This window comes from Rhinatrema bivittatum, chromosome 6, assembly GCF_901001135.1.
Source record: "Rhinatrema bivittatum chromosome 6, aRhiBiv1.1, whole genome shotgun sequence".
In the NCBI taxonomy this organism is placed as follows: Eukaryota; Metazoa; Chordata; class Amphibia; order Gymnophiona; family Rhinatrematidae; genus Rhinatrema; species Rhinatrema bivittatum.
In genome coordinates, this window is record NC_042620.1 from 62,753,319 (window position 1) to 62,773,312 (window position 19,994).

General features: G+C 42.2%; 1 protein-coding gene across 1 annotated transcript in view; it reads left to right on the plus strand.

Annotated features, from left to right (window-relative positions):
* Window positions 1-19,994, plus strand: part of ARHGAP15 (Rho GTPase activating protein 15) — a 1,536,288-nt gene that overhangs the window by 223,154 nt on the left and 1,293,140 nt on the right. Inside the window, exon 6 of the mRNA XM_029605409.1 lies at window positions 18,124-18,211. Within this exon, the coding sequence (XP_029461269.1) occupies window positions 18,124-18,211 (88 nt within the window). The remainder of the gene's footprint in view (window positions 1-18,123; window positions 18,212-19,994) is intronic.

The following is a 19,994-nucleotide window of genomic DNA, read 5'->3' on the forward strand; positions in this document are numbered from 1 at the left end:
CCCTTTCCCAGGCCATCAGATGCGCTAAAACAAAATGGCGCCGATGGCCCTTTGCCCTTATCATGTGACAGTGTATCCATGCCATTGGCCAGTCCCTGTCACATGGTAGGAGCACTGGATGGCCGGCGCCATCTTTAAAGATGGCCGCCGGCCGGCCGGGGGCGTGTCCAAAGACAACGACAAACCTTTTCCGTCAAAAAAAATATCAGCAGAACCAGGGGTCACGAGCTGAAGCTCCAGGGAGGAAGACTCAGAACCAATGTCAGGAAGTATTTCTTCCCGGAGAGGGTGGTGGATGCCTGGAATGCCCTTCCGGAGGAAGTGGTGAAGACCAGAACTGTGAAGGACTTCAAAGGGACTTGGGATAAACACTGTGGATCCATCAAGTCTAGAGGACGTGAATGAAGAGGGGGTGGCAGCGGGAATGAAGGCTACTACCTGGAGATAATACCCTTATTCAATATACATACACACGTTTAATATGACTCCAACATCGCTCTAAGCTTCAACGGTAAGAGGAAATGTGGCAAAAAAAAAGGATTTGCATTCACAAAAAAGCGGGATGTAGCTTGCTTGTTACGGCGGTTACTACCCCCAAACCAAATAAGCCTGATACTTTACTTTCAATGCATATCTAGCATAGCTCTCTGCTTCAACAGCAGGGGAGAAAGTCTTATACTTCACTTCCAATGCATAGCCAGCAGAGCTCTCTGCTTCAACAGCAGGGGAGAAAGTCTGTAACTTCACTTTCAATGCATAGCCAGCACAGCTCTCCGCTTCAACGGCAGGGGAGAAAGTCTGTTACTTCACTTTCAATGCATAGCCAGCACAGCTCTCCACTTCAACGGCAGGGAAGAAAGTCTGTTACTTCACTTTCAATGCATAGCCAGCACAGCTCTCTGCTTCAATGGCAGGGGAGAAAGTCTGTTACGTCACCTTCAACGCATAGCCAACATAGCTCTCTGCTTCAATGGCAGGAGAGAAAGTCTGATACTTCACTTTCAACGCATAGCTCTCTGCTTCAATGGCAGGGGAGAAAGTCTGTAACTTCACTTTCAACGCATAGCCAGCACAGCTCTCTGCTTCAACAGCAGGGGAGAAAGTCTGTTACTTCACTTTCAATGCATAGCCAGCACAGCTCTCTGCTTCAACGGCAGGGGAGAAAGCCTGTTACATCACTTCTAATGCATAGCCAGCATAGCTCTCTGCTTCATCGGCAGGGGAGAAAGTCTGATACTTCACTTTCAACGCATAGCCAGCATAGCTCTCTGCTTCAACGGCAGGGGAGAAAGTCTGTTACATCACTTTCAAAGCATAGCCAGCATAGCTCTCTGCTTCAACGGCAGGGGAGAAAGTCTGTTACGTCACCTTCAACGCATAGCCAACATAGCTCTCTGCTTCAATGGCAGGGGAGAAAGTCTGTTACTTCACTTTCAATGCATATCCAGCATAGCTCTCTGCTTCAATGGCAGGGGAGAAAGTCTGTTGCTTCACTTTCAGCGCATAGCTCTCTGCTTCAATGGCAGAGGAGAAAGTCTGTTACTTCACCTTCAACGCACAGCCAGCATAGCTCTCTGCTTCAACAGCAGGGGCAATGTAGAAAAGAGTATCTATATATATAGACAACAACCAACAAGGACTAAATTACATAGTTGAGTGAACAGAAGCATGGGTATAGCTTGCTTATTGAGGTGGTTGCTACCCCTAAATAAGCTACATATTCAATTGGATGCAGTTCCAGCACTGCTCTCTACATTAATGGTGGGGTGGAAGGGAAAGGTACTAAGAGCCAAGCATAACAAGTAAGAGGAAAAAAGAAAAGTGCATGGCGTGCTGGGCAGACTGGATGGGCCATTTGGTCTTCTTCTGCTGTCATTTCTATGTTTCTATGTTTCTATGAAATATGTACTTGATGAGAAAGTATCCAATTCACATGCAGATGGGAGTCCAAGGAGCGGAATGAAATGTGCATCTTTGAAAAATGAATCACCACTACCCATTTAGTGGTATTGCCTATTCAAAGGGGAAGGTCCAAGACAAAGTCAGTCGCCAAATGGGTCTAAAGTTCCTTGGGGGCTGGCAGTGGCTATAACAGCCCCCAAGGCTGAGCTCAGGTGCTCTTATTCATGGTACATGTGGAGCAGGTTTCAACATATTGCGTTACATTGATCTTCATGTGTGGCCACCAATAGTGATGGAAGATTAACTCCAAGATTCTATAAATTCCTGGATGACCTACTAGATGGGAATTGTGGGCCCACTGAAGAACTTTCTTGCATAAACATTGAGGTACTACTGTCTTCCCAGGAAGGACTGGTTCAGCAGCCATGACAAGTATTCGTGTGGGGTCTATGATATGTCTTGGCAGGTCCAAGGAGCCTTCAGTGTCAAAGGATTGTGAGAGAGCATCAGCCTATTGCTTTGTCTTTGTGGGGCAGTACCACAATTCAAAGTCAAACTGATTGAAGTACAGTGACCAGTGGGCTTACTGAGGTTCAGTTGTTATGCTTGTGCCAGATGTTTCAGAATTTTATAATCTGTGTTGATATTCACTTGGTGTCTGGCCCCTTACAATAGACGCCACCATTATTCTTGGATTAGTTTCACTGCTAGCAGTTCTCAATCTCCAGTTATATAGCTTTTCTCTGCAAGAGTAGACTTCTTGGAAAAATAGGATCAAGTTATGAGGAATCCATGATTGCTATGCAGAGAGAGGACAGAGTACCTATCAAGGTACTCCAGTATGAATGGCTTTGAAGGGTCTGTGTGATGCAGACACAGAGTCTGAGTAAATTCTTCTTTGAACTGATTAAATGCCTGAACAGCTTCCTCGGTCCAATTCTTGGTATCAAAACTCTTCTTGGTCAGTTATGAGTGAATTGGCCAGGGAAGAGTAGCCACGAATGAATTGTCTATAATAATTTGCAAATCTGAGGAAATGTTGCAGATCCTTGACGCCTACTGGCTGAGGCCATTCCTGGATGGCTTTTAACTTCTCAAGATCCCTCCATAGGCCTTGTCTGGAAATGACATAGCCAAGAAATGGGAGTTCCTCCTGCTTGAAGATGCATTTCTCTAATTTTTCATATAACTGGTATTCTCTCTGCCTCTGGAGGACTTGCTTGACATGATTCTGATGTTCTTTCAAGTATTTTGAAAAGACAAAGATATTGTCCAGATATAATACCACATGAGAGTATAAAAGGTAATAGAAAATCTCATTAATCATAAACTGAAAGACAGCAGGAACATTACATATCCCATAGAGTATCACCAGGAACATATAGTGCCCATCCTGGTATTGAAAGTGATTTTCCATTCATTGCCTTCTTGTATTCTGATCAAATTGTATGCCACCCCCAGAGGTCCGGCTTGGTAAATATCTCCACACCTTTGAGATGGTTGAAGAGTTCATTGATCAACGGGAAAGGATATCAGTTCTTGGTAATAGCATTGAACCCTTGATAATCAGTGCAGGGTAGTAATGAACCATCTTTTTTCCAAAGAAAGAAGAAGCTGGCTTTAGCTAGTGATGATGGTGGCAGAATGAACCCTCTATCCAGGTTCTCTTTAATATATTTCAACATTGTCTCTGTCTCTGGTGCTGAGTGGGAATAGACTCTACACCTGAGATGTACCTTCCCAGAAATCTAAATCAATGGGGAAGTCATAGAAGTGATATGTTGGAAGAATGTCTGCCTCCTTTTTGCTGAAGATATATGAATACTCTGCATATTGTGGTGGCAGGCCAGGTAGCTCTGGGGTGAAAGTCCAGGCATGACCTTAGAAGAGACATTATACAACACAAAAGGACCTCCACTGAGCTATCTGCAAGTTATCCCAATCAATATGAGGTTGATGCATCAAGAACCAAGGTAGGCCCATGATCATGGCATTTATTGCCATGGAAAACACATATAAACTAAACTGTAATCTGCGCAGAAGACCAGTCTGCATGCATATTGGTTTGGTGGCCAAAATGACACATCCTGGTAGGGGTTCTCTATGTACCGAAGAATTTGTGAATGCAGTCTCTAGTGGAACAGTCGGAATAACATACTGCTGCACTAAGAATTAATGAATGGAATTGCCACCAGAGCCAGTATAAAGGAAGGATGGAGTATCCACATGGGTTTCTTCAAAAGAGAGGCATATCAGTACCAGGATTTGTGGAGAGGAACAGGAAAACATACGGTGGCCTCTCCCATCATACCTAGGTCCTGGAGTTTCCCAGCTTGACCGGGCATCAATTAACAAGATGTCCAGAGGCAGCATAGTATAGACATAGACTGAGGCATCTACACCTCTGCTTCTCCTCTGGAGACAACTTGAAGTGATCCACCTGCATGGGTTCTTCCTGCAAAGGAGCTGGTTCTGAAGATGGCCTGATAACCATGGTCACTGAAAGCTGGGGGCAAACTGGATGGGGTGACAAGCCAAGCCTCTTTCACAAGCCTGTTCCTGGAATCTAAGGTCCAGGTGGATTGCCAGACAGATTAAAACTTCCAAGGTAGCAGTTAAGTCTCAGCCCTAGGAGTCTATGAGTCTATCACTTGGGTTTTGCCAGAAGAGAGGCAACCAAAGTTGCCTCTGTTGAGAAATAGAGTAGGCTGATCTCACCTATGAAGAGTTATGTTCTAAGGCTCCTGATACCTAATCCCACTATCTGATCCCATGCCAAGGAGAGGAAGACTGCTGTGTCAAAAAGCCCAAACTGGTATGGAGAGGAGGAGGGGATGAGTGCAGTTGATTGTCACTATGTCTCTATGCTGAGAGGAGGAGGAGAGGAAGCAATTTCAACAGCTGCTGCTCCACACAGTGAGAGGCAACTGCCAGCACGGTGATGACCTTGAGAAGCATTTCTGGCCAATGATACATGTGCTTTAGCTGACCTGAAGAAAATGTATGATACTTTTCAAATATACTGAATCCCATTTTGCTGAATTTCTTCTTCAAAAAGGAGAGAGAAGCAGGGAGAGGAAAAGGGAAAGGCCAAAGTGGAAGTGGATAGGAGGCAAGGTACACAAGAAGGGCCATGGAGAGGGGAAACAGGGAAGGCACTTTGAAGGGGCCATGAGGATTGTAGCACTCAGAGGGGCCATGGAGGGGAAGGCAGGAGGGAGGAAGGTGCACAAGAAGGAAAGCACTTAGGAAGGGGCCTTGAGAGAGAGAGGCCCAGGGAAGGGAACACAGGAGGGAAGACCAGAGAAAGGGCCAGGGTTTGGTGGAAATCAGGGCAGGAGGGAAAGCATTTGGAGAGGATAGAAGGTAGGAGGGTAAACAATTAGGAAGGTGTTACAGAAAAAAAGAACCAGATAAGGGACTGCATGGAGGAAAGACCAAGAGTGGGAGGGCTTTAAGGAATGATCCTTAGGTGGAGGGAAGCAGGGCAGGAGAGAAGACACTTGGGAAGGGGGCCATGATAGAGGTGGAAAGTAGCACTTATAAAGGGGTCATGAGGGGAGAGCAAGAGGGAAAACATAGTTTATAATCAGAAACCATTCCTTATTTAATATTTAATCATTACAAATGATTCTGAAGTATATATTATTAATTAGATTTCTGTATGGCATTTAACAGCATGTAAAAATTAAAGAGACACATGTGGGAATCTGTGGAATTTTTGAAGGTTGAAAAGGGATCCCCAAAAGGTTGGGATCCCCTTGTTTAAAGTATGCCCCCAAGTATGGCAAAATCCCTGGGAGAACCTCTGGCCCACCACCCTCATTTTCCCAAGAGATGGCCACAGTTAAATAATAAAAGTTTAAAACAGTTAGTAATGGATGTTGGTGAAATACCTTCCAACCAATCCTGACCTGAGTGTCAAAATCATCTACCCCTGGATCCCAGCCTCCCATCCTAGCCCACCCCTGAACTCCCCAGTACCTTCCCAAGATATTTCTAGTGGTTCAGTGTAGCCACTGGGTGCAAATTAGGGCACCCAGTGGCTAACCCCAGCACAGCTTTTAGTAAATGTAGTACATTGTCTGGCCAGTGCTATTTTTAAAATGGCTGCCCCAGGCCCAGAGTCCTAGGGGCAATCTGGGAACCCACTGGACCACAAAAGATGTCTTGGTAAGGTTCTGGGGGTTCAAGGTTTGGAGTTTGGGTGGGGGTTTATAAATGTGAAGGATTTGGGTGGGAGGGGACCAAATCAGTACCCATAATTAAGCATTAAGTTAGCTTCTGTGGTTCTCAGCCTGCTGCTGTACCTACTAGGCTACTCCTTTTCCCTGGGAAACCTGCTAAGGAGGGCTTTAAACTAGAATCATTGGGGATAGGAGAACAAAACCTTAATGTAAGTAAACATTAAACACTGGTACAGAAATGAGAAATAAAGGTCAATATCTGGTAGGGAAGTGCAAAGGCTGAACCTACTGGTTCGGGCTTTATTTTTGGCCCGCTGCAGGAAATTTCACATTTCCCATGGTTCGGGCCTTTAAAATTCAGGGAGACCCAAATTTTGTTTTAGTGCGCACCAACTCCCATTAGTGCACGCTAACATTTTTTCATCAGCGTGCACTAACGGGGAGTTAGTGTGCACAAACCCCGAAAAAAAATTTTTCCCGAAAAATCGGGAAAAATTCCTTCAAGCTTTGGGCTCCCCGAACCATGACGAATTAGACAATTTCATCGAAATTGTCTAATTCGTCCTGGATGAATGCACATCCCTAATATCTGGAAAGCTGTGTATACTAATGCTTATAGGGCCTCATTTACCAATATTGCATTAAGGGGCATTTCCCATGCAAATGAGGCTTTTTTCGTGCAGTGGGGAAACTTCGCGTGACGCGATGTTTTCACAAATACATTTCCACAAATCACAGCACATGAAGTTTCCCCGCTGCACGATAAAACACCCAAAGAATCATCGCAGTGCACAAAAGTGTCCAGACAGCCTATATGAGAGAGAGAGAGAGAGAGAGAGAAACTTGCTATAGTACCTCTTCCCTAGACAGGTATGAGTGTAGGGGGTTGGGGGCCACTTTCACATTCAACGTGAGACGTACGAACAGAACAGTGGTCTCTTGTGAAGATTTGCTGGCCTTCGGAGTGAGGAAACTCACTCCAAGATGAGATTTGGACAATGTTCTCTCCACCTAGCTTGTTGTTGCCCAGGTAGAGTGTCCATCAAGCTAGGTGGAGAGAACATTGCCCAAATCTCATCTTGGAGTGAGTTTCCTCACTCCAAAGGCCAGCAAATCTTCACAAGAGACCACTGTTCTGTTCGTACGTCTCACGTTGAATGTGAAAGTGGCCCCCAACCCCCTACACTCATAACTAATCCCCACCTCGAGTTACTAGATGGGCCTCCCATAGGGATACAAATACCTGTCTAGGGAAGAGATACTATAGCAAGTCTGTCTCTCTCTCTCTCTCTCTCTCTCTCTCTCTCTCTCTCTCTTTCTCTTTCTCTCTCTCTCTCTCCCTCCCCCCCCCTCCCTAGTTTTGTGCACTGCGATGATTCTTTGGGTGTTTTATCGCGCAGCGGGGAAACTTCGCGTGCCGCGATTTGTGGAAATGTATTCGCGAAAACTTCGCATCACGCGAAGTTTCCCCGCTGCATGAAAAAAGCCTCATTTGCATGGGAAACGGCCCTTAATGCGATATTGGTAAATGAGGCCCAAAGTCCCTGACCAGAGACAGCCATTGAAGAGGATGATTCAGATGGTAGTGGCTGTCAAGGGGGCTTGGTACACAGAAATCCATGACTTGAGATATATATATTTATATAAAGTACTAAAGTGAAAGAATTACAGGGTTTATGAGATAAAGAGTGGGCACTGAAGTTAATCTGAAAAGAGGGAATAGAACATCTATTTATATTGGTGTAATATATAGAGGGACCGATGTAATAATTTTCGTGGAAAGTGGGCACTGACTTTTCAGCGCCCGCTTTATTAATGCATGCATAGCACCCGCAAGGGGGCACCATGCAATATGTAAATTAGGGGGCCGTGGAAAGAAGGAGGCGCTTGCATGACCCTAGCACCTCCTTGCTAACGCGACCTGCCGTGGCTGCTGGTTATGAAGACCGGAGCCGGTAAACTCGGCGTCAGTTTTCATTACCTGCCTGTCTGCCAAGTAATGAAAATGGCACCAAGTTTATCGGCAATCTGCCGAGTTATTATTATTATTTTTTTTTTACTTTAAAAAAGAAGTACAGAAAAGCATTTTTTTCTGCTTTTCTGTACTTCTTTTACCTGCGCTCAGCTATTAACGCCTGCTTCAGGCAGGCATTAACAGCTGAGCAATAAATGTGCATCTGAGAGGCACATTTATCTTTTTGCATGCAGAGTGAATGAGTAATAGGCTCATTCACATACATTTGCATGTGATGAGCGCTATTACATTCACTCCGTGTCTGACATGGGTTAAATAGGCGCTAATCCCCCTATTGCATTAGGGGGTGGATTAGCACCTATTTAGCCCGCGTTGGAGTGCAGGTTACACAGTGCGCTTGGCTGAGCGCACTGTATTGCATCGGCCCTAGATTGAGTAAATTCTACAAAAGGAGGAGACAATTGAATGCAAGATATTAGTCAGTATTAAAGAAAATCGCACTCAGTAAAAGATTCTTGAGCACACAAAAATAATTGATTTAAACTGCAGGAAAAGCTTCAGATGCCTAATCTCGGCAATAACTTCATGTGATCAGGTGAAACAAAGCACCATCATTAGTTGAAAAATCTCTCATAAATCTATTCTTCGCAGTTATTTTGTTCTTTTCTTCTTTTCTTTCTTTTTGTAAAGAGAACAAAGCTTGCTAAAATAGTGTTATCTCAATATACAAGTGTCACAGCCAATTTTGTAATGCCGCATGTCTCCAGCCTGTCTCTTTGTCATCGCAGAGGTTCTCTACAGCACTGCATCTGCCTGCCTTCGTTCTGGCCTCGGATTACCCTTTCTTGTGCTGTTCTCCCCCTTGGTCCAGCACTGCCCTAGTGATGTCATCCCAGGGTGCCGAGGGAGTCATAAACGCTGAGACCGCTGTCGGCGCACAACACCCAGCACACGGTGCCTAAGGAGTGCAACAAAGGGGGTCATAAGCGCTGAGACCAGCCATTTGAGCTCTCCTGCTGCTTGTCTCCAGCCTGCCTGTTTGTCATCGCCGAGGCTCTCTACAGCACTGCATCTGCCTGCCTTCGCTCCGGCCCCGGATCACCCTTTCTCATGCTGTTCCCCCCTCGGCCCAGCACCACCTTAGTGACGTCATCCTAGGGTGCCGAGGGAGTCATAAACGCTGAGACCGCTGTCAGCGCACAACACCCAGCACACGGTGCCTAAGGAGTGCAACAAAGGGGAATGCCCCTTTGTGCACCCCTTTGTGCTACCCTTCCTACATCGCAAATTTCCAAAAAAACTCTGTCGCTCTGATCAGACAATGGATGCCATCACTTCATTTTCGATCCCAACTTGCATCTACAACAGTATGTACAGTAAAGAGTTTTATTGCATGAAGAAGTCATCATTAACTACCCAAAAAACAAGAACCTCTTGTCAACAGAACCTGATAAAAATTAACAAAAATGTGATTCCTAATTTGCTTTTATTAACCTTTTTATTAATTAATGCTCAATCCATCGCAAAGAAATACATGATCATCTCTGACTTTGTTCAGGATGAAAAACCTGATTTTATTGCATTAACTGAAACTTGGCTAAAAATGACTGATACAGTAATTGTTAATCAGTTGTCAAATAATCTATATGACTGTTTTTCAGTACCTAGAACAAATCGTAAAGGGGGAAGAATATGCTAATTATTAAGTAAATATTTTCAATTAAACTTGTATCCCATAACCTACCCCATCAATATGAAGTCGCCTTATTTGACTCATCTAAAATTCTAATCTGTTTAATTTATTGCCCCCCTGGGCTATTAGAACATAATGTATCTCCCCTAATCAAATGTTTTACCACTAATCTACGTCACAATATTCCAACTGTCATTCTCGGAGATTTTAGCCTCCATTTTGATGTAACACCTTTGTCAAATTCTGCCCAAATTCTCCTTGATGCACTCTCTGTGCTTGGCTTCAAATTAGTTTCTTATAATTCAACACATAAAGCAGGCCATTCCCTCGATCTAATTTTCATTAATAACACAATTAATACCGATACATAAGAACATAAGAAATTGCCATGCTGGGTCAGACCAAGTATCCATCAAGCCCAGCATCCTGTTTCCAACAGGATGCTGGGCTTGATGGCCACAAGAACCTGCCAATTACCCAAACACTAAGAAGTACCCATGCTACTGATGCAATTAATAGCAGTGGCTATTCCCTAAATAAAATTGATTAATAGGCGTTAATGGACTTCTCCTCCAAGAACTTATCCAAACCTTTTTTGAACCCAGCTACACTAACTGCACTAACCACATCCTCTGGCAACAAATTCCAGAGCTTTATTGTGCGTTGAGTGAAAAAGAATTTTCTCCAATTAGTCTTAAATGTGCTACTTGCTAACTTCATGGAATGCCCCCTAGTCCTTCTACAAATTAACCCTGTCTTCTGGTCTGATCATTTTTTAATGCAATGTTCTATATCTTTTGAGCTCCTACAACACCCAACTATCAATAATTACACTACTTTCAATTACCGCCTACCATTTCCCCTGTACCATACTCAAAATGAGTTACAATATTCGATTGTGAAAGCACCGAATTAGCTATTAATTCTTAGAACAACATTACTTCTGAGATCGCAAACACAATAAACCCCATCAAAACCAAACAAATTTATAATTTCAATAAGAAAATAACGAATCCATGATCAAGGACGTAAAACGCGCATTACAGAGAAAAGAAAAAATATGGCAAAAAAAGAAATTTAATCAATCATTAACTAACTACCACATTCAACATGCTCATTACAAAAATTTAATCAATAAAACAAAAAAAGAATACTATAGCAAAAAATACAAAACTTCACACATAAACCTAGAATCCTTTGAAATTTTGTTAAAAAACTGAGTTGTGAAAATAACACATCTAACTTTAACACCAAAAATACTTTTTGTCATGATCTTGCAAAATTATTTAAAAATAAATTTCTAACATCATTGATACGCTTGATAGAACACCACAACAACACATCGCCCTAACCAGGAAAGATGTTAATACCTGGGCCAATTTTGAATTGGTCTCCACTGTAGAAATTGAAGGGATTATTAAATCCTTTAATCTTGCAACGCATCCATCTGATGAGATTCCTATAACTATATTAAAAGAACTTCCACAAACAATTGCCCCTATGGCAGCGACAATAGTGAACAAATCACTCGAGGAAGGATCGCTACCCGATTCACTGAAATTATCTATTATGAAACCCATCTTAAAAAAAAAAGAATTCAGATCCTTCCAATTTTAATAACTATCGTCCCATCTCAAATTTATCATTTTTTGCTAAAATTACTGAGAAAGTTGTACTTAAACCACTGTTCGATCATGTGGAAACAAACAATATTATCAACCCAAATCAGCATGGTTTTAGGAAGCACTTTAGTACAGAGACATTACTCCTCTCATTAACTAATATCATCATGAGAGGAATTGATTATGGATATAGATATTTACTCATACTTCTAGATCTTTTGGCCACCTTCCATACAGTGAATCATAATTCACTCATTTGCAGATTATTGTAAATTGGACACTCTGGGCTAACATTAAAATGGTTTACCTCAAACTTAAGCAATAGAACTTTCCAAGTATCTTTTAACTCTAGTAAATCAGAAATCATGCCTCTCGATACATGTGTTCCACAAGGTTCTTCCCTTTCTACAACTCTATTTAATATATACCTTCTTTCACTTTGTCAATTGCTTTCAGGACTTGGCTTAACATATTACATTTATGCAGATGACATCCAGATCCTCATTCTGATCCCAGATTCCATTGATCAGGCATTTAAATTATCCAACATGTATCTTGATATAATTAAACAACTACTAACCCAAATGAGATTGAGTATCAATTTTGATAAACAGAATTTTTATTATTCAAAAGGAAAATCGGTCTCAAATATCAACAGAACAGTGCAGATCGAAAATCTGACAATTAAATTAAATGATAAAGTATGAGATTTAGGTATCTGTTTAGATCCTGAATTAAATTTTAAAAAACATATCTCATTAAGAGTACAAGAAGGTTTTAGTAAACGTTTAATGTTAAGGCGCCTCAAACCCCTTTTAGAGTATAATGATTTTAGAACCATCTTGCAATCTCTACTTTTTAATGGAATCAATTATTGTAATTCTCTCCTGCTTGGTCTTCCAAAATCAACAATTCTCCCTCTTCAGATACTTCAAAACGCGGCGACGAGACTACTTATTGGCTGCAAAAAATCAGACCATATAACTCCTATCTTAGAAGCATTACATTGGCTACCCTTGGACAAACGGCTACCCTTGGACAAACGGATAGAATATAAGGTGTTATGTATTTTACACAAAGCTATCTATGGCAGCCAGGCAGAATGGTTAAACGCCTTTGTCAGAATTCACACTCCTCAACGTAATCTTCGATCCTCTAATAAAGGTATATTATCAATTCCATCCTTGGCATCGGTATGCCTTACCTCTGTAAGAGAGAGAGCGATTTTGCTGGTGGGGCCAGGCCTTTGGAATACACTCCCGATAAATTTAAGAATGCAAAGTGATCTGAAACTGTTCAGAAAACAGCTAAAAACCTGGCTCTTTGAGCAGGCATATAAAGAATGTAATTGCTAGCAGTGGAAGTGCTTTTTATGTCATTTACATTTCAGTTTTAAGTTTTGTTTTAATAATATTATTTATGCTAGTTTATTTATAGTTTTAAGATAGTTTTTATAACTATGCCAGGGAATGTTAGTGTTTTCATTTTTATTATTCTACCTTACTTTAGGAATATGAAGGCTGGTTGTTAATAACTTTTATATCTTTTTCATCGTTTACTATTGTGCTTATCTAATTTTTATTGTTACTAATGTATTTTATATTGTTTAACAGATCAATTTTTATTTTCTTATGTTTGTGAACCATTGTGATGGCCTGTGCTATATGACAGTATAGAAAAGTGTATGCATAAATAAATAAATAAATAAATAAATAAACATCCAAAATTACAAACAGTCTAACTTTAGTTAGTCAGCCTGAGTGACTCACAGCTCCCTTGATTAACAAATGTTGTTCCCTATTCTAACCTAATCACACTACCTCAACACCTTTCCAAGGTGAGTAACTGAGCTGAACTATTCAACTTTTTTACTTTGGTATATACTGCTCCTAGCTTATTTCTAGCTTCTGGCTACTTTTTTTATGGGGATTTTTTTTTTTTTTGGTGGTTTTTTTTTTGTTTTTCAATACAATGCACTCAGTTATTATTAAATAAAACACTTAGCTCTTTAAAAGTCTGGAGGACACTTTAATAGTCAGGCAGACTTTAAAAAAAATAAACACACTACCTACTGCTACCTTATTGACTGACTAAAAATACAAACAGTCTAACTTGTGTATTCACTGCCTACCTACTGCTACCTTATTGACTGACTATTTAAAAATGCAAACAGTCTAACTTGTGTATTCACTGCCTACCTACTGCTACCTTATTGACTGACTATTTAAAAATGCAAACAGTCTAACTTGTTTATTCACAGCCTGACTATTAAAGGCACAAACACACAAACACACTAAATAATATTCCCAAATAGTTAACTTTGCCCCAATACTTTTAAAAAAGTCAATGTCAATGTCCCAAGCAAAAACTTACTGATTCCTTTCAGCCACCAGCAAGGTGATCCTCTCCTCTCAGTGTTTCCACTGGAATGTGGGTTACTGAGCTCTTTCCTTCTAATTTATAATGTGCTTCTAAAGTAAATTAGTGCAAAACAATCCCTTAGGAGATGTACACTTCAGTTAGATTTCCTGAGTGACCTTTCAGTTAGATTTCCTGAGTGACTCACTGCTGTGCTGATTAACAAAGAATAGCACCTATTCACAAACACACAATCTTCACACTTAGGGCCTTATTTTCCAATATCGCATTGGTAACGCATTAGGGGGCGTTACCAATGCAAATGAGGCTTCTTTTGTGCAGTGGGGAAAAATCGCGTGCGGCGATGTTTTCGCCATTCACGAAAACATTAGCGCCGCACGCGATGTTTTCCCAGTGCACGAAAGAAGCCTCATTTGCATTGGTAACGCCCCCTAATGCGTTACCAATGCGATATTGGAAAATAAGGCCCTTAGTTAGTCAGCCTGAGTGACTCACAGCTCCCTTGATTAACAAATGTTGTTCCCTATTCAAACCTAATCACACTACCTCAACACCTTTCAAAGGTGAGTAACTGAGCTGAACTATTCAACTTTTTTACTTTGGTATATACTGCTCCTAGCTTATTTCTAGCTTCTGGCTACTTTTTTGTGGGGGTTTTTTTTTTGTGGTTTTTTTTTGTTTTTCAATACAATGCACTCAGTTATTATTAAATAAAACACTTAGCTCTTTAAAAGTCTGGAGGACACTTTAATAGTCAGGCAGATGATATCGTACATGATGAAACTGCCACTTGATCCAGTATCGATTAAGAGCAGTGGTGGCGAAGGAACGGGACTCCATGGAAAGGGTAACAGGCAGTAATAATTGGTAGCCAGTGACAATAGCACCCAAGTTCGGGACCCCCGCTGGGCTTAGGCTTCGAAGTTTTCCGGATGGACCAGACAGGACTGCCTCAGCTGTCCGGAGGCACCACAGTAGAGACAGAGGCCCTGCTTCTTGCGCCGAAGATGCTCTTTGGGAGACAACTGCCCACGGTTAACTTGCATCGGTTCCTCGGTGGAAGGAGGTGGTGCTGGTAAAGCCTTCAACTGAGGGCTAAGGGCATGTGCTGGGTGTTGAGCAGAAGGCCGGGATGCTTTCACTTCATGGTGCCATTGCCAGAGGCGATGGTCAATTTTCCCAGCGAAGGAAATCAAGTCCTCTAGAGATACAGGGATCTCACGGATAGTGAGCTCGTCCTTGAGAGCAGGAGATAGACCCTCTAGGTAGAATGCCCGGAGGCAATCCTCTTGCCATCCCAGTTCCGTTGCCAGTGTCCAGAACTCCACGGTGAACTCAAAGAGGGATCTTGAGTCTTGACGGAGGTGGACTAGGTGATGACCCACAACTGCCTGACGACCGGGAATTTCAAAGATCCGTTTGAAGGCAGTGATGAACTGGGACAGTTGTGTGAGAATGGGGTCAGAATGCTCCCAAAGTGGAGAAGCCCATGCCAGGGCCTTCCCCTCTAGGCGTGAAAGGATGAAAGTGATTTTCATTGATTCTTTCAGAAACAAGGACGGCTGAAGGGCAAGTTGCATGAAGCACTGATTGAGGATGTCTCGGCAGAGACGTGGATCCCCATTGAAACGAGGAGGGGCTGGCAGTGCCAGTAATACTCTTGGTAGCAGAGTAGAAGTTAGGCCCACAGGATTAGCCATTATTGCATCCTGCATTTAAGAGTGGAGTTCCTCTACGGAAGAGGCTAGTGTCTCTATGGCGCATCGTTGCTCTTGGATAGTTGCGGCCAGACTCGGGATGCTCTGTATGGCAGGAGACTCCACCGAGTCCATGGCCTTGGCAACCTGTTGCACCGGGATGTGGACCCTTGGCCTAATGCAGGGTTGGTAGGCTCCCTGGTCGGACCCAGAGATCACCTGCCACCAGGAGGCGGAGCACAAGAGGAGACAGAGGCTAGCTGGAGCTTCACCACTAGCAACCTGGGGTTCCCTCGGGTTGAGCCCTTGGTTACCTGGGCCGCCTGGTCTTAAGTGGGCCTCGCAGGATCTCCTTGAAAGAAAGTTCAGAGGTATGCCCACCATGATCAAGGGTGCGCGGTTGATGTCTGGGCTACGTCTGGGGTGCCAGAGAAGGCCAAAGGAGAGTCTTAGAATGTATTGCAAGGATCAGAGCCAGAGTCAAATTATCATGGTCAGCCAATGCAAGGGTCAGTGCCAGTGATCAGTCCGTGTATAGTCAGCCAAAGGAGGGATCAAATACCAGTAGTCAGTCCATGGGTAGTCAGCCAAAGCAAGGTCAGGTTCCAGAGCATAGTCAGACGTGGTCGAGTTCAGGCAGAGGTTGGTTCCAGGCAGTGTGCAGAATTGGTCATAGAAACAGGCAAAAAGTCAGATGCAGGCAGCGATCAACGTAGTCAAGAACAGGCCAAGGTCAGTACCAAGAAGGCAGTCCGAGAGGTAGTACCTGGGGAGGAGAGGAGACAGAAGGATGCTGGAACAGAAAGATGCTGGAAGAGGACTGGAGCAGGACTGGAATGAGACTGGAATAAAGACTGGAAATGCAGAGGCAAACTAGAAATCACAATGTGATCGGCCCGATTACCAAGGCAAGGAAGTGATGGCAGGAACTTCCTGATATACTGTGCTCAATCAGGGCGCATCGCAGAGCTGGGACTTACCCATGGCCCTACAAGGGACCGGGTGCCTAGGGGCGGGGCTGATGCCAAAGAGGATGCCGGGCCCTGCCGTGAGGCCTGGCTGGAGGTGGAAGGCCTGGCAACACTGAGGCCTGGCTGTGCTTGCTGCTGCTGCAGGAGAGGACGACCCGGGTCCCATGGAGGGGTTAGTGAGGTGAGCAGGCCTGGGTGCGGGCCGAGCACGGACGGGACCCGCAATACATACTAGAACATTTGAATGCAAAAGTGTGCATAACTTGGACGTTGGTAATATTTGATTAAGCCTTTTTTTACCATCACTATGGATTCTAAATTCAATTTTTGTTTTACTTACGATATAAAGTGTTACCTGGATTGTTTTCCCTGATACAGCCCTTAGTTGGTGAAATGCTGATAGCATCAGAAGTGTGGAGGATGCCAGGCGTGGAAGTTTCTATTGAGAACTTTCAGTCACTAAATGGCCACTAAGATAAGCAATTTTTAATGCTATGAATTTTTTGATATCCATTACAAAATTGGCTGTGACACTTGTATATTGAGGTAACACTATTTAAAAAACTTTTGTTCACTCTACAAAAAGAAAAAAGAACAAAATTCACTACTAAGAAGAGATTTATTAGAGATTTTTCAACTAATGATGGTACTTTGTTTCACCTGAACACAAGCAGTCATTGCCAAGATTAAGCATCTGAAGTTTTTCCTACAGCTTAAATAAATTATTTTTATATGTTCAAGAATATAATGTATAGTCCTCCATGACAGACAGAGAAAGATAGAGATTTAATGAAATATAATTCACACAATTGCTATGAAAGGAGAGGTGCTATTGCTAGGGGATTTCAATCTGTTGGATGTTGATTGGGACAACCCAGCTGCAGCATCTTCTAGAAGCAAGGAAATCCTGGGTTTTCTGAAAGGAGAATTATTCTGTCAACTGGTAACAAAACCCAAATGGGAGGGAGTGATATTGGACCTGGTGCTTACCAATGGGGACAGTATCTCTGATGTTGCAGTGGATGATCATCTGGGATCGCGTGATGAACAGATGATGTGGCTCAGTTTTAGAACACAAGAGATGAAGGTTCATTCAAAGGGAACATTCCTAGACTTCAGGAAAACTAATTTTGTTAAACCAGGGGAGTAATTGGTTGGCAAAAAATATGGGAACTTGAAGAGCAGCTGGCAAAACTAAAATGAGACATTATAAGGGTAACTAACATTTTTGCTAGGAAAGTAAATAAAGGAAAGAGGAAAATGAGACCTCTATGGTTTTCTAAAGAAGTAGCTGAAGAAGTAAGGGAGAAAATGTTAAGTATTCATAAGCAAGCACAAAAACGTGGATAAAACCAGTTCTCACAATGAGTAAATCAGCACAAAGGGTGAGGAAGTAATAAATTTAAAAAAATCCTCAAGTTTAAATCTTCTTCAAGTTCTATTATTTAATATGAGGCAGTTGAAGCATATAACAGAAAGATTCAAAAACCATAGATCCCCCGACACGTACATGATTCACTACAAAGCTCATCAGGAGGGACAAATCACAGCAATCACATACCAGGTATTATAATAGAAACCATGATGCACAAAGTGCTGTTTTCAAATCATTAAAAAAAACATTTCCAATTTCTCTGTTTGAAAACCAAAGATGGTGGGTTTTGAATTTATTAAATCATTTGATCTTCTCTTTCAAGGAAAAACTGGTCTAATGCTTGGATTGTCCTTTCTGGTCAAAAACTGGAATTCCATAAAGAATCTAAACAGCAAGCTCTGTCTAACTTGGTAAGTATTTACATTTCTACTGATGCAAACCAGGCAAAAAGGGTTTTGTTTTTTTTTTCTGAATAAAGATTGTCTTTACCAAAAAGAAAATCACATTGAGTTATTTGCATCCTAGAACAGATGCAGGACAATTACTTGTTAAACCTTTAATCAGATACAGTAAAGAATAATAATACGTCAACTTAGCACATCCTTTTTAAGAGGTGCATTTTAAGAATAATTACCCAGGGAAGACAGAGTGTTAATGTGAAAATATTGTAACTCTCTAAAGTGGTGTTTAATCTTTGTATAATGTGTCTCCTACCATACCCAGCTAACCTCCTTGAATATTTCTTTTGATTCTCTCTAATGCTGCTAATGCAATTTCTGTAGCCTGCAGTTACTACAAATTTCACTTTGTACCTTTTTATTGTGCCTTGAGGAAAAGTCAGTGATCTTAGTCTTCGGCGATGTGACAGTTAAGTAGCACAAATAATAATGGCATACATCCTTATAGCACTTCTTACAATGCAGTTAAAGTCTGCAGACATTAGAATGGCATCAGAAAATAGGAAAAAGTCATTGAGACCGTGAGACCATAGACAAAACAGGCATGCATTTGACTGAAACCAACTGCGAGGGGCTTCCAAGGCCTGATTAAACCTGCCTTACTTTATTGGTGAGTGGCCAGGAAGGTACACTTTTTGGGCAGGAGTTCCAAATAGTGAACGTTTTTTGATCTGGCGGGTGATGAGAAGCTTTTGAGTTCTCAGCATTTCATTCACTCCTGCTTTCCATCACATACACTCTTTTTTTGAATGAAAGCAAATCAAACTGGTGGAAGGTATATGAACAAAGAGGAGGTCAGGAAAGCAAGAATGGCATTAGTCTCTGCCAAGTGATCATTGGCTTTATTATGCAGCATTGGCACAATAAGATTTCAAAATGTTCTACAAAGAAGAAATAAAGAGTAATTAAGGATAAACATTTATAGATTTGAAGGCTAATATCTCTTAGTGATATTATGTCATTTGAAAATGACATACACCTACAACATACAGGGGCTGAAGCAATACAGTTTGTTCGGCTGAGCGCACTGTTTAACCCGCAGTTGGACGCGCGTTGTGTAGGCGCTTAATTCCCTTATGCAATAAGAGGATCAGAGCCTCCACAATGCACGTCCAATGTACGGCAAAACTAATAGCACTTATCACATGCAAATACATGTTGTTGAGGGTATTAGTTACTCACCCGAAATGCAAAAAAAAAAAGTGTGTCCAAAAAAGCACAGTTTTGCGCTCAGAAATTAACGCCTGCCTAGCGCAGGCGTTAATTTCTGTGTACTTCCAAACGTTGTACAGAAAAGCAGAAAATACTGCTTTTCTTTACATCCTCCTACTTAATATCATTGTGATTTTAAATAGAAGGAACTAAAGAATAAAAAAAAAAAAGTTGTAGAAAAAGTGCCAGCAGTCAGGATCGGGAAAAGGACACTCAGTTAACAAGCATCCATTTCCTGAACCCATGGCTGAGCGCTGATTAGTAAAACGGACACCAATAAATTCAGCATCCATTTCTTAACCGGCGGTCGGCCGCTGACATCCGACTGTTCGTGGGCGCCAGTTGTCGAGCTAGGGGCGCACAATCGACCCCAGTGCCTCCTTGACAATGCGACCACTAATTTAAATATTTCATGGCACCCCAGGAGAGGTGCCTGGGGGAACATTAGGAAAGCGAGCACTGAACACTCAGCGCCCGCTTTCAGCACTTTTTTGTTTGCATTGAAACATATAGAAACATAGAA